The sequence below is a fragment of the Drosophila navojoa genome, chromosome 5 (genome assembly GCF_054131105.1).
Source record: "Drosophila navojoa isolate 15081-1374.11 chromosome 5, UAZ_NAV_1.0, whole genome shotgun sequence".
Classification (NCBI taxonomy): Eukaryota; Metazoa; Arthropoda; class Insecta; order Diptera; family Drosophilidae; genus Drosophila; species Drosophila navojoa.
In genome coordinates this window covers 6,893,286-6,908,974 of record NC_142893.1, presented here as the reverse complement: position 1 = coordinate 6,908,974, position 15,689 = coordinate 6,893,286, and the positions used below count along the sequence as shown (strand labels likewise).

General features: G+C 39.6%; 2 protein-coding genes across 7 annotated transcripts in view; both read right to left on the bottom strand.

Annotated features, from left to right (window-relative positions):
• Positions 1–225: 225 nt before the first annotated feature.
• On the bottom strand, positions 226–3,385 carry LOC108653353 (uncharacterized protein B0495.5). Of its 2 annotated transcripts, none has more exons than XM_018103753.3 (6): positions 3,092–3,385; positions 2,855–3,034; positions 2,480–2,794; positions 1,267–2,418; positions 1,004–1,209; positions 226–940 (listed from the first exon to the last, which is right to left on the bottom strand). In XM_018103753.3, the coding sequence occupies exons 1-6, from the start codon at positions 3,187–3,189 to the stop codon at positions 477–479; spliced, it is 2,415 nt and encodes an 804-aa protein (XP_017959242.1). In that variant the 5' UTR covers positions 3,190–3,385; the 3' UTR covers positions 226–476. The 2 variants fall into 2 exon arrangements, with proteins under 2 accessions (XP_017959242.1, XP_017959243.1); XM_018103754.3 differs by having other exon boundaries at positions 2,855–3,031.
• Positions 3,386–3,593: 208 nt separating this feature from the next.
• Shrm (shroom) overlaps positions 3,594–15,689 on the bottom strand; it is a 68,111-nt gene continuing 56,015 nt past the window's right edge. For all 5 annotated transcript variants that reach the window (XM_089260755.1, XM_089260754.1, XM_030383721.2 and 2 more), the window contains 3 exons: positions 4,561–6,181; positions 4,225–4,488; positions 3,594–4,147 (listed from right to left, as the gene is read on the bottom strand). In XM_089260755.1, coding sequence (XP_089116881.1) covers positions 3,884–4,147; positions 4,225–4,488; positions 4,561–6,181 — 2,149 coding nt within the window. In that variant the 3' untranslated portion in view covers positions 3,594–3,883. The remainder of the gene's footprint in view (positions 4,148–4,224; positions 4,489–4,560; positions 6,182–15,689) is intronic.

The window sequence follows — 15,689 nt, the reverse complement described above, 5'->3', positions numbered from 1 at the left end:
CCAAATGGACCTACTTAAGAAATTGTTTATATATGACATATATTTTTATAACTTCCCACATTTAATTTGTACAAAAATATAATCTCGAGTCCGTTTTAAAAAATGCAATTCCACTTAAGGTTTACCACAAAACTGTCATAACTAAACAATTTCCTAAAGTTATCCTCAAAAACATAAATTGTAAATTGAAAACCCTCCACAGTTGGATTGAGATTGCATCTAATCTAACTTCCATTATATCTTTTTAATTTTATAGCTTAAATTGAGTTAGGGTTGCTTTTCAAAATGGGGAGAGGTCACAAAAAGAGGAGCTACAAACTAAAATACATGTTCCGAGAACCGATTAATATATGTATACATATATAGATATATATATGCTTTAGAAGCTAAACAATCTAACAATGTTGTTAAACCCTAATAACAACATAATAACGCTAACAACTAGTTCGAGTAATGTCAATTGAGTGGTTCTTAGTTCAGATGCGCTCTTTGAAGAAGTTGGCCATCAGGTTCTCTTCAAGCTGGGCTGGATCTGTCACTGGCATGCGGCAGACACGATCATGGCAAATGTAGACGGTCGTCTTGCCGTTGACCATCTTAAACTTCTGTTGCAGTCGCTGATTGCATGCCGCATCCGGATGCAGTGGATCACAGTGTACGATGATCATGCCCGGCACATAGAACTTTCGCACAATCTCGACAAAGCGTCGCGTGTCCTCGGAATCGGGACCCACCACAGCCACCAAATCGAGACCGTTTTCATGTAACAGCAGCGCCGACAACATCTCGGGCAAGGCATGGCCAAAGGGCGAGACATCGGCAAAGTAATTTAACAACTTCGTAGCACGCTCGAAATATTGGCGATCGTCGTAATAATGCGAGAGCAACGTAAGATTACGGGCAGCCACACTGTTGCCACAGGGCTCGGCGCCGTCGTGATCTGTGTAATGAAATTGTGATGAGATGTGTAACGAGCTTCGTGAGAGTAAATGAAGCCGTGTACCTTCTTTAAGTCTCACTATGACATTTGGCGCATTTTGCTGTGAAAAGAAATAGGCGCCCTTATCTTCATCCCAAAAGAGTTTGTCCTGTGTCTCCTGCAGCGTCTTGGACCAATTCAAGGCTTCCAATTCCAAGGAGGCTTTGTAATAGTCTAGCAAGCCTTTGATTAGAAACGCGTAATCATCCAGGAAGCCTTCAATGCGAGTGCTGTAAAATGGGTCACATATAGTGGATATATGTGGTTATACTCCTTCATTCACTTACGCATTCTGCTCAAGAGTATTATCCGCCACGCCAGCTCCGTAGCAGGAGCGCAATAGCAGCTTTTCTTCTTCATCGTACAGGTGTTTGCGTATAAACTCCATCAGTTGCTTGGCGGTAGCCAAATACGCATCTCGCTTGGCCGTGCCACAATTGGCCAGCTTTGCTAGGCCGGAGAGTACCAAGCCATTCCAACCACAGATGATCTTCGTGTCCAAATGTGGACGTGGACGCTGATCCCTAATTTTGTGTAAGATCTCATTCGCTGTCCGCAGCAGCTGCTGCAGTTTCTCCAGCTCCATGTTGAAGTTTGAACAAGTGTCCTCCTCTGAGCCACGCACTATCAATATATTCTTGCCACTCAGGTGGCCATGCGGATCACTGGATGGCGATACATTGCCCGACGGCTTTAGGTCATAATGGAAGCTGTAAATCTCAAAAGCACGTGCTGCACTGATATCCTTAAAGCAAGATTGTTCTTTTTGAAATGCCTGCTTCACTTCATCCCATGTCCAGGCATAGAACGCACCCTCAACCTTGACCGTATCCTCATGGGTAGGTAAGGAATCAGCATCCTCGCCCGCATAGAAGCCACCTGCCGGATGCCGCAAATCCTTGATCAAATACTCATAGATACGATCTGCATAGCCCAGAAACTCTTTGCTTCGGGTCAACTTGTAGGCATTGGCATACGCAGCCATCAGTTGGCCCTGATCGTACAGCATCTTCTCGAAGTGTACGTTGTGCCAATCTCGCGTGGTCGCATAGCGCGCAAAGCCGCCGAAAATATGATCGTTGATGCCGCCACGACCAATGTGATCCAGCGTCTGCAGCACCATGTCCAGCACATCCACATCCTTGGTAACCAAATAGGCATGGAACAAGAAATTGAGCCGTGGTACTTCCGGAAACTTGGGCTCTCGGCCAAAGCCCGCATGCTGCTGATCGAACCGCTGCTTATGTACGGCCACCGCCTCCGCCAGCTTGGCATCACCACTGCCCCGCTCGAAGGCCAGTTCTGCATTAGTTCCAGCACTCTGATTGGTTTGCATGGCCTGTAGTAGAGTGCTGCCCGCTTTTTTGAGTGAATCGCGATCCGAAACCCATTTCTTGGCTATCGATTCCAACACCATAGTGAACGAGGGCATGCCATAGCTGCGCGCAGCAAAGAGTTTTATGGGTTTTCAGTCTTGAAATGAAATGTGTTATGCCTTACCGCGGCTTTGGCGGAAAATAGGTGCCAGCTGCCAATGGCTCCAGATCTGGCGTTAGCCAAACGCTCATTGGCCAGCCGCCACTGCCCTTGGACATGAGGAGGAATTGCATGTAGACCTTGTCTATATCCGGTCTCTCCTCACGATCCACCTTGATGTTTACAAAATGTTTGTTCATCACCTCAGCTGTGGCGGCATCTTCGAACGACTCGTGTTCCATGACATGGCACCAATGGCACGTGGAATAGCCCACGGACAAGAAGATCAGCTTGTCCTCGCTGCGCGCACGCTCAAAGGCTTCCTCACACCAGGGATACCTTACAAGGAGGTTGCCAGAAAGGTTTACTTTTTATCTCATTTCTTATAAGAAAACATACCAGTCGACGGGATTATGTGCATGTTGCAGCAAATATGGTGACTTGGATGCTGCTAATCTGTTAGTGTGCTTTGGCGTCTCCGCCTTTGTTTCGCCACCCGTTGCCATGCCACGAAACAGGTGCTGATGCTGCTTCTGCTGATGTTGATGCTGCGGATGTGCTGCTGTTGTTGTCGTTCTGCTATGGTTTAGTCTTTTGTATTAAAATATCGCAAGCAATTGGTATTTTAGAACTTACTCGTTTATTAGCCAACTGCGATGTAATTGTGTTTGAGGCGCTGTAATTGCCAAAGCGCTTCTAATCCAGTTTTGGCAGAGTGTTTTGCCTCTAAACATAGCAATTTAATTGATAATATTTAATAGAGAGGGCATTCCATCAGCTGATTGCATTGATTAGCAATATTTGTTATCGATTACAAATCAATATTGTTCAAAAATTTACATAAGAAACATGGGCTAATATATGCCACGTTAGCATTGGTTTTGAATTACAAGAAAACACGTTTGGTAACATAAATTATTGCTTTCTTTTGTAAATAAGCAATAGCAGTGGCAATACTATGTGATGAAATATCAATGATTGCTATCGATATATAACATTGTCGATAGTTGCGTTACGATAGTTGTGAGGCAATGGTTGCAATAACATGAGTTTAAGCTTCAGTGGCAACGCCAGACGTACTGCCAGATCGCGCCTTTGCGCGGGACAAATTTGAAAACCAAATTCTATGACTGAGCTATTTAAATTGTTTTAAAATTTTTATTAATGCATACAGTTTATCTTTGCTTTTGATAATTATGTAAAAAATTGCTTACACATATGCGGTTGATACATAGTTTACCCTACATACTAATTGAAAATCACAAATGAACATAAAATATTTATACATTATAGTGTGTGTGTTGTGGTTGAATTTTAAGCACATTAAGTTAAGTTAAATACACACAGCCCGACCAGCAGCTAAGGCAATTCTCGCAAACAGCCCTCAACTTAAAGTTGACAGCACGGAAAATTGAATTGAGAGCCCAGCTAGCAATCGCTTTGGACTAGCGCATCGCTTAAGGCGTTCAACTGTTCCTCGCTGCTCTTGATCCTGTCGGAGAGGTCGCGTGCATCGGCAATCAGTTTGGCCTTCATATTAATAAAGTAATCATAATCGGCGCACATGTCAACGTTGAGATGTTTGCCAATCAGTTTGGCAATGCTGCTGCCACGCCTATCGATGTCAGACTTGAGCCGTTGCGCCTCCTCAAGCTGCTCATAGAGACGTTCACGTTTCGCTGCCAGCGTACTCTGTAAGATAAAAAATAAAGAGTATTTAGTTGTGATCCCATATATGTAGAGAGAGAGAGACAAGAATATGGCTTTACCTTCTCCTGCTGGCTGCTAATCGTCTCCAGACTGCTTTCAGTTTGCGCCAAACGCTCGGAAAGCGAGAGCAAAAGGCTGGTTATGTGACCCACATCATCGATGTAGGTGCGGAACTTGGAGGCTTCGCTGGGACGCACCTTCTCCGTTAATTTGGCCAGCAAATCGAGGCCCAGTTTGTCATTAATGCTGCACTCATCGCAAATTGTTTGCTGCTCACTCTTGAGCGAGCCAATTTTTTGGTTCAACTGCTTGATTAGCGCATGCTGCAAAGGCAAAAATGTGGATGAGAGTTAGCATGAGGCTTATAGGGATGATATGAACTACTGGATACTCACCAGCTGCTGCTTGATTAAATTCGTGCTATCCGTGTCGCTTGCATCGTCCTCATCCGTCAGCTGCAGCTCCACGCTGACCAGCTGCAGCTCTGTCGTTGCAACTGAGTTGCTGGAGCTGTTGCTACAGTTGTTGCTCCTGGCGCTGTCGCCCTTCATGCGCATCAGCGTCGAGGTGCCCACATCCCGCTTGGCCGGACGCAGCTGCACATTCGGATTGTACAAGTTGTTCACATACTGTGTCGTTGGCTTATATCTTTTTGGTGTTAGGATTTCGATGAGTTTGTCGTTGGGCAACAGCTGCTTGATCAGCTCTAGGGCCGCCTGCTCGTACTCCAGCTCGATGGCCTGCTGCTGACGCGGCTGCAGTGTGGTGCGCGTCTGTTGCTCCTCGCGCGTGGCCACCAGCTCATTGTCCAGCAGATCCTCATCCGTTTGGCAGGCCATGTCCGAGGTGCTGGGCGTGGGATTGACAATTAGCACCAGTTCGCTGCGCTGCATCAGCTGCAGGCTATCCATGGGCGAGGCTTCGGGCGTGGCTGCCGTGGCCGCTTCAACTGCCGGCTCCTCCTCCAACTGAGCAGTGGCTGCTGGGCTGGGCGGCTGCTCACTGGCTGTGGCGGTGGCTGCAATTGTGGCTGTCTCTGTGGTGGTGCTCGTGCTCGTGCTCGTATTCGTGGTGCTGCTCGGCTTGCCATAGCTGCTCAGCAGACCCGCCGTATCACACAGATGCGCTGACATCAGCTGTGACTGCAGTTGCGTTATCTTCTCAATGTTCTCACGCAGCGACTCCTGCCGGCTGACAGGTGGCTTCGGCTGCGTCGCTGTCGTCGCCATCGTCGTCGGCGTGGTGCTGATTACCTCAGCCCGAAAGATGTTCGCAGCTGCATCCGCATTGACATTCGCATTCGTATTCGCATTCACTGGACTGCATTCCAGTGAGCTGGTACTGAGGCTGCAATCGGAATTGGAGTTGGCCGGCGAGAAGAGCTGCGGCGGTGTCGCTGGCAGCGATGCCTCCTCGAGCGTCGTCTCCAGATTCTGTACCACCTGCTTCAGATCCACCTGTGACTGGGAGATAAATGTGGTGGCATCGTTTAGGGACTGCAGTTGCTTCACATCGTACGACTGAGATCGCGTAAATTGTGGCGCTGGCGATCGGCTTTTGCTGCTGTAGGCGTGGCCCATTGTGGGCGTCGAGTACCGTTGCTGCTGTTGCTGCGGATGCTGCTGCTGCTGCGCCGTCTGGCCATAGATCATGGCATAGGCTGTATTATTGCCGCCAACAGTATTCGTTGCATTCGTGGGCGTGGCATTCGTTGCGAGATTATTATTGGAGCCGTAGCGCATGGCGACAACCACATCGCCCGGCGAACTGGGCGTCATCGGCTTCACCGGCTGCTGCTGCAGCTTCACACCCAGCGGCAAGACATCCGGCAAATTGTTGGACATTTTCAGCTTGCCAGCAGCAGCGGCGGCCGCCGCAATGCCGTAGCTGGGCTTGCTGTGCGCCACCAGGTCCTCGTTGGAGGTGAGCGTCAGCTTGTAGATGCCATGATCCGGATCTGTGTTGTTCAGCTTCTCCAGGCTCTGACGCGGCAGATACGAGGCCTTCGAGTTCGATCTGCAAGTAAATGAATGAAAGCGAATTAGTAGGGGTTGATGGAACTGGGCTTAGCTTAAATTATACTAAATTTATAGTTGTAAAAAATAGATGAAAGTTAAATATATTTATTTCTAGAAAATAGATAAAAGTAAATGTATTTATATACTGAAAATATATTATATTATATTATATATTAAACACAAAAATACACAAAATATCTTCAGTGAAATTGTCGAGATTTTTTATTACAAATAATATATTTAAATACTAAATTACTTTGGAATTTTCAATATTTGAATTTATAGATGTATATTTTCTTCCAAAGATTTTCTAAGAAAGTTCTTTACTCTTCCAATCTGAATATATTTACTTCGATTCCATGAAAAATCGATTGAGTAGATAAAGACGTGATTAAATTAAATTATATATTAATACTAAAAGATTTTCAAATGTTTTTAAGATCTTATTGAATGTGGTTTCTCGACTCTTTAAGTTAACAGCATTCGAATAATTGTTTGAGCCAAACTGAGCTAAGTATAATAAACATTTATTTTTATATTTATTACATAACCATATATATCTGTCTACTTATTGACTTTGAGTTCAGCCTCAACTGCAACGGCAAACGCGAAATCTTGTGAAATTTGCAGCGCGACAAACTTCGTCCCGAGTCACGTGTGCGCGGCTAATCAGCATATGAAATTGCCTTTAAGAGCCCTACCCAAAATCGTAGGCAAATGTCAATCGTTAAGGCGAACGATATGTACGATATATACGATATGTGCGGGAGGTCATCTGGAAGGGGTCATCGCAGTTCACGATTCGCCACAGTAGCCACATTTATTATGCAAATCTGAGGCAACAAGAAACGAGCTGCTAATTGAGTCCTCCATGGGATCAACTGCACAGATCTTAACAGCTCAACAGCTCATCATCAGCAGCAGCAGCAGCAGCAGCAGCCGCATTTCACAGCACCCACATGGCGAAAGTGGCTGCTCCACAAAACAAGACAATAATAAAATTAAATCAGAAACAAAAAAAAAAACCAAAGCCAACAAAAACAAGGTAAGCCGAAAAATTATTCTGTGCACGATGCGCGGCGACAACATTTTTGTTTCGGGTATTAAAAACGAAAGTGAAATGTTTACAGTGCAATTATAAAGAGTTTTATGTTTCAGTTTACTGTGCAAGGGGGCGTGGCAGGCACTCAGAGACGAAAACTTTCAAAAACAAAAGTGCTAAACTAATTTTCAAGCAATTTTTGTATTTTTTTTTCGCAGCTAGGCCACCCACAGAAGCGTGTTAAAAATGAAGGTGTTGCTCTAACGGTTAATAATTTTGGCGTAAAAACTATTTAGTTATATATATTATAAGAAATATATATGTATATATATATATGTATATAAAAGAAAGCCGACATAGAAATGCTTTGCATAAATTAAGCCACATTTTGGCTGCTTACATCACACTCGAATGTATCTGTATCTGTATCTGTATCTGTATCTATAGCTGTGTATCTAGCTGTCCATGCATTTGCATAAGCAAGCCTTTTGTCTAGTTCCCAACGGCTCACACTCACACACACACACAGACAGAGCACATTGGTTGATTGTAACCGACAAAACGCAGCGCAGCTTCTTCACTTTCTTCAGCGCAGGCATCCGTCAGATATATTAGCTGTGAATGTATCTACAGCTGCCGCTGCTGTTGATAGCTGTCCACTTGTTGCTTCTCTTAATCACTTCCGTTCGCCTGTTAAGTAATATGTGAGATGTGTATGTGTGTGTGTGTGTAAGTCTTTAGCTAATTTTGCCAGGTTTATTGTTTTAGTTTTTCGTTTTTCGGCATTTGCATATAAAAGATATCTTTTTTTCTTTTTTTCACATTACAGAATGTCTCACAAATTACTTATGTATATATATACAAGTTTGTGGCTTCCTATTCACTCTCTTGGCTTTTATCTTGTTTTGACACAGGCCAAGTGCGCGTTGATTGATATCCTAAGCTCAGCATTTACCTATGTTTACCTGGCCTTTGGTTTGCACCGCGCTTATCTAACATAAATATTTTATATTATAATAAACCTCAACTCGGGTTTACACTGGACTCCAAATGTACTTGACGTCCATGTTTTTGATAACTCGCTGAGTGTGCGTTTGCGTAGGTTATTTGTCATCAAACACACACACAAACACACATACATATTAACACTATGTGGACAAGCCCCCTCTTAGCTTTGATCATATATATGTACATATAAATGTATATTTGTTTTTTTTATAAATTTAATTGGATTTTTGATTGAGCAAATGCGCGCATATGCTAGCGCTAAAAATAGCAGCAAATAATAAAAATAATACTGTTGAAAAAAAAACCTATTGTAATGAGAAATTAACAGCCATGAAAATGCAAATAAAATGTGTCATAGTTTTGTTTGAATATAAAAGTGAAACAAAAAACAAACAAAAAAAAAAAACAACTATTGCTTAGCTTAGTCAGATTTAGTTTCTTAAAGTTTTTTGTAGGCAAAATATTTTTGCTAAGCTATGATTATTTTCTTAGAAATTAAAATGTATGCGTAAAAAAATAATTTTTACGGCATTTATTATTATTATGATCATCATTATTATTACATATTTTGTTTCAAATTTTGATGAGTAATTAAAAATTTTATTAATAGATTTTTGTATATGCAAATTTGTTTTATATGTTTCTGGCTCAATGTAATTTATATTTATATTTTTGTGCAAATATTTTTTTATATTAATTTTTTTTTTTTATAAAAATAAAATATAATTAATATAAATAATAATAATAAAAATTAATATTACATATTTTTATTTAATATTTAACAGAAGCAAAAAGATTTCTTCTCATTAGTAATAATAATAATAATAATACTCATAAGAGGTTCAATTTCTATATTAATAACTTTTAGTTATTACTACGATTGGAAAATTCAAGTCATTTTATTAACACTTTGATATCAATAGAACCCGAATAGCACAAAGCATATTCTTTGTATTGCCCCACTCAATCTATTGATATCACTAGAGCTGTCATAAAATCTATAGACTAGACTTTATTTTGTATTTAACTAAATTTACAATGAATTAATTGTGCAGTGGGCTGATAAGCGAGGTAAACAAAGGTTCCTAACTCAAAGCCAGAAAGGAAAAAAATAAAATAATAATAAAACAGAATTAGAACTTGAAATAATCTGTCTTATGACTGACTTGATAGTTACTAATAGATTGATAGATGGTTAATAATTGTTTATATAGTATATGATTCGTTCATATAGTATATTGCTTGAAGAACTGGCGGAACTATGTATTTATTAAGTAAAAAGTTGTTATATAAAAAAATTCTTCTATAAAAATATAAAAAATAAATGTTATTGGCATAGATCTAAAAATAAATTAATTATAGCATATGAATTTTTTATATGTAATATATTATTATATAATTATCTCTACATTATTATAAATATATCTTCAACACTTCATAAGCCGCTTGAGTAACGAAGCTGATATAACTTGGCCCTTCTATTTATAATATTAAAATAATAAAAAATAAAGCTCAAAAAGAAATGAAGAGAAAATTACGCCCGCAATGCTAAGTAGTTGGATGATAATGCCCAGATTTATGCCAAATTATTGTTTTATTTGTTTATTGTTTAGCTTGCTGTATTATTATTATCATTTTTTTTTTTTTTTTTTTTTTGCATGCAAAACTTTTCTGTGAATGAGTGTTTAAGTGTTGTATAAGACACTGAAAGAAAGGGCTCAAATGAAATGCTTGGCTGGACTGAGAGAGTTGGGGAATTTCAATTCGTATGCTCTTAGTATTTAGTCTCACTCTCCCTCTCTCTCTCTCGCTCTCTCCTATCACTTTTTCTCACTCTTTCTGTCTGGTCAATAACATTTCCATTTCCATACAATTAACGCATATTTTTATGGCCATGTGTGCGTGTGTGTGTGTGTGTTTTGGCCATGTTTGGGGCGCTGGTTATGTGATGCAAATTATGAATAGCAAAAGAGCAGATTTTGATAAATTGGCTTGGCCTTTTGTTTGGCTTTGTTGCATAAGCCAGAGCAACAGCAGCCGCTGGGCTTCAGCTGCTGCGGGGGTTCACTGAACATCAAATTGGCAAACGCATCCACAAATTGCCAACTCACTGTCAACTGGCGCCAGTGGCGTGCGGCTTGTGGCAAGTGTGGCAAGTGCGGCAAGTGGCTAGTCTGGGGTGCTTTGGCCTCGCTGCGTGGCATACGCAATGCCTTGCACTATAATTTTTTTCTTGCTTTCTGCTTCTTCTTATTGTTCATATTTTTTTTTTTTTTTTTTTTTTTTTTTTTTTTTTTTTTTTTTGATCAGCAGCAATATAACGAGCCGCCGACTAGTTTTCTTTGATAGTAAAAGTATTTTATTTAAATATGCCGACGCATGGAAATCACGTTTTTAACATCTCGTCTTAACATTGAGCCACAAAAAAAAAAGAAGGCGAACAAATGTTCGCTGTTGCGGTTGTTGTTGTTGTTGTTGTTGCTGCTGTTGCTGTTGTTGAAAACATAAACATCTCACAAGCCGAAGCCGAAAAACAAAAAAAAAAGCAACTTCAAACCGGATTGAACGCAGTCGCACACATTTTCACTTGCCGCAAAATGACGTCAAGAGTCCAAGACACGGTCAAAACAGATGGCCAATACGTGCAGTTAGCGTCGCAGTCGACGTCGCAGTTGCCACTTTCTTCATGAAATTGCACTGAGGTCAGAGCAAGGGGGTATCAAGAGGTCAGCCAGGCAGCAAGGCACGCACACACACAAACACACACAGAGTCTACACACACGCATCAGCAGCAGAACAAATTGCAGCAGCAGCAGCAACAACAACAACAACAAGTGGCATGCTCTTCAAATCTCTTGCAACTGCAACTGTCATAAGACTCTGGTATTTAGGCTTTTTATTTTTATACATATTTATATACATATACATATATACATATACATATATATATATTTCTTTTTCTGTACAGAAATCTATGGCATAAATTTCTCTTGGAAAAATTACTGTAAAATACCAAAAAAAAAAAAAAGCAACAAGAAATATAAGAAGAAGGTGTAGGAAAAGCAAGACTAAAAAGCAAAGCTAAGACAACACAAGAAAAGCAAAGAAATGAAAAGTTCTCTCTCTTGCATTGAAAGTGGATGGATGCTGTTGGCTGGCAGCATCTGCCGCTTGAGTAGCCAACGCAAACACTTGAAAGATGCTGCACAGTGGTACTAGATGAGATGGAAAGTCAATTTGAGAGAGGCTTCTGGCAGAGAGAACTTTGCTAGATAAAGTAGTTGGGCAGTTAGATATGATAAATACATGTTGAACTGAGAGAATATTAAAAAAAAAATTAAAATAAAATTATAATAAATAAAAAAATAAAATATGAATAAGAAAATAATAGAATGAACTGAATAATAAATAAAGAAGCCAAAAATTAATAAAAAAACACTAATTAATATAAAATTGAGAAAAAATAATACAAATAATAAATAGAATTAAAATAAAACTATTTTAAAAATTAATGATATTAAAAAAAAATAAATAAATAAATAAGAAAAAAATAATAAAATAAACTAAATAATAAATAAAGAAGCCGAAAATTGATAAAAAACGCAAATTAAAAACCGAAAAAAATAATAATAATAAGAAATAGAAATAAACATCTGAACAATATTTTAAATCTTAACAATATTAAAAAAATAAAAATAAAATAAAAAAATTAATGAGAAAATAATAATAAAATAATAAATAAAGTAAACAATAAATAAAGAAATATCACCAAAAAAAAAAAAAAAAAAAAAAAAAAATACACCCATTAAAAAAATAGAGAAAAGATAATAATAATAATAATAATAAACATAAATAAAAAACTGAATAAAAATATTTTATTATTAATGAATGAAATTAGAAAAAAATTAAATCAAGGATTAATAATTCTGATTTTTAGAACTTCTTTCAACAACTTTTACTCTTCAATAAATTTAGCTTAACAATCTCTCCCACACTTGCTCCACTGTGCAGCTTCTGTCGAGCCTAACAATTGCCTGGCCAGACGTTTTTCTTTTCGTGGGCTGTTTTCATTTCTAATGCACAGTTGTTGTTGCTGCTGCTGCTGTTGCTGCTGCTGCTGTTGCTGGCGTTGTTATCGTTGCTTTGGCTGTCGCTCAGCAATAATTATGATCCATTAATTCTGGCGGGCGGCGCCTTGTGCAATATTTTTAATGTAAAATCGATTTAATGGCGCTTCTCGCTTGAGGGCTCTGCCCAAAATAGAAAAAAACACAAAAACTTGGTAAATTGCTGCAGCAGCAGCGGCAGCAGCAGCCGCTTCTACTATTGAAAGTGTCGAAAGTGGCTGCAAAGCTCCAGAGACTCAGAGCCTCAGAGTCTCAGCGTCTCAGAGTGCTGCAGAGCCGCGTGTAATTAACTTGTGAGCTAAACGGCCAAGTCATAATAATTATATACACGGGCAACAAGATGGCAAGCCCCCAGCTGCGGGCCTAACACAGAACAAAAGAGCTCTCGTAAAGATGTTAGAAGTGTTGCACAGCCATTGCCACGCCCATAGGCGTACGCAGTAGAGTGAAGTTGACTTGGCTTTTGTGCTTTTCGGTTAGCTGTGAGTGATCATGGCTTATGGCTGTTGGCAGTATCTGCTTGCAAATCTACGCGACACATCTGCCAATGACATTTTCACTTCAAGCAACAGCAACAACAACAACAACAACTACAACAGCAACTACAACAGCAACAGCAACATTTGGCCTGCGGGCGCATGCGCAACAACACGTTCGACATGGATCACTCGCAATGAGCCAGGCTCGCTGTTTGCGTCGCAGTCGACGTCGTCACAGTCAACTCTTTTAGCCATTTGCGTTTTGGCCATTACACAAAAACAGCCGCTGGCGAATGCCAAAGTGTTGCCGCTCTTTGAATAGGAACTGCCCTGAATACGGATTTCGCATTGTCTTTAGGTTTTTTCTTCGTTTCATTTTAGCTGCTAATTTGTGCGCTTAGTTTTTATTTTTTTTATTTTGTACTTTTATTTAGGTTTGCGAAATGCGTCAAGTGCATGTTGAGGTATTCAAGGTGGTTAGCAATGGGCCAGCCAGCAGAGGAGTGAGAGCAGGGGAGTGCGAGGCGAGCGGGCAGTTGTACATGTCACACAACACTTAGATCCGGGCATGTCAAGCCAGCAGAAGAGCAACGCGACTTACATAAAACTTACAAACGTGGTAGCCGATGGTTAAATATAAAAAAGTTGAAGGTAACGAGGACAGATGGATAGATATGTATATGTACTTATATGTATCTACTGGCAACTACATAGGTACACAAAACTCTAGTTTAGTGAGAGAGAGAGAGAGCGAGTCTCTAAAAAAAAGGATTATCTATCAAAGTATCTCTCAAAATCCCATACACATCAGCCTATGCACAGCTCACACTCTCGGCCAACTTGTTAGCCATGTTAATGTAAATTTTGTTTGTTGTTTTTCCAATTTAACAAATTCTAATTTTATGATATGATATTAGTGGCTGCCTAACAGTTATTTATGATAATGCAATGCTGTTATTGAGCTGTCTACAAATTAAATGCCTCATCAGGCTTCATTAGCTCAACGAATTCCCATATATATGATATCATATAATGCCGAGTTCTATGACAGAGAACAGAACAGAACGGAATGGAACGGAACGGAACTGCAGCAAATGGAGTGTTAAATGAGTGTGGAAAAGGTTCGTGTGACCTCATCAGCGATGGCCAGTAAAAAAAAAAGTTATAAACAAATACGATATATATATATGAATGTATAAATATATGCATGTGTATATGCATATATATGTATATGACTGTACCTAAAGTCAAGCAATCGTAATTACAATAACATTGAACGTGATAAATATAGATATTTATACTGAAACACGCATGATCGATGTTTTTCATATCAGATACAGCTACAGATAGGGATAGAGATAGAGATAGAGATAGAGATAGAGATAGGAATAGAGAGAGAGATAGAGATAGAGATAGAGATAGAGATAGAGATAGAGATAGAGATAGAGATAGAGATAGAGATAGAGATAGAGATAGAGATAGAGATAGAGATAAAGATAGAGATAGAGATAGAGATAGAGATAGAGATAGAGATAGAGATAGAGATAGAGATAGAGATACAGATAGAGATACAGATAGAGATACAGATAGAGATACAGATACAGATACAGATACAGATACAGATACAGATACAGATACAGATACAGATACAGATACAGATACAGATACAGATACAGATACAGATACAGATACAGATACAGATACAGATACAGATACAGATACAGATACAGATACAGATACAGATACAGATACAGATACAGATACAGATACAGATACAGATACAGATACAGATACAGATACAGATACAGATACAGATACAGATACAGATACAGATACAGATACAGATACAGATACAGATACAGATACAGATACAAGTACAAGTACAGATACAGATACTTTTGTCCTGCTGCAGATACAGATACAGAGATTCACAGCTACAGATACACGCACAACAGAGAACGACTCTGCATACGATATTTGTCATAAATATGGAGTACGAGTCACGCATAAGTAAATTTACGAACTTTACTTTTATATACATACATATGTGTATATATTTATTTTATAAAATAAAATGAAAGTGAGAGATTGATGGATGGATGTGCGGATGGAGCGCTGTGCACGTTTATAGATATGTATTTATACGGCTCTGTTAATTGTCGTCGTTGTTTCAGCTTGACCTTTAGCATATTAATGATGTAGAGTAGCAGCAGCAGCAGCCGCAATAAAAACAACAACAAACGCATGCATTGTTTTTCCTCTTTAGCTGCCATGCAGACGCGCCCAGAACAAAGCGAAACATACATACATATATATAACAGACAATAGGCTACAATCTTTATGGAGAGCTATGTCGATGGCAGAGACTTAAATCAATCAAGGTTAATGCCAACAGTTCAACATAAACAGATCATACTGTACTTTAACTTAATTAATGGCTATTGGCTATTGGCTATTGGCTATTGGCTATCGACGCGAGTCGAGTTGTATCGGAGGAGAATTTGCATCACTTTGCAATTATCTATGCAAATCAAAGCGTCGAGTGTGAAGCTCAGTGGATAAGCTTCATGGGACAGCGGGACGGTAGACCCAGCCCAGCTGTTTGTCTCTAGTGGAGTATTGGAATATAGAATTCTCACGCTTCGCACAAGTTCGCAGACCAGACCAAGCAACAAGTTTTATATATATTGTATTTTTTTGTTGGTTTCAAAGTCGCGACGATCGATAGCAATGCTCGATTAATCGATTTCTCAGCAACAGTCAGGCATTGCTCCCAGTAACTGTTTAAAGTTGTTTACTGTTTTGTATGTTGCCGTTGCCGTTCGCTGTTGTTGTTGTTGTTGTTGTTGT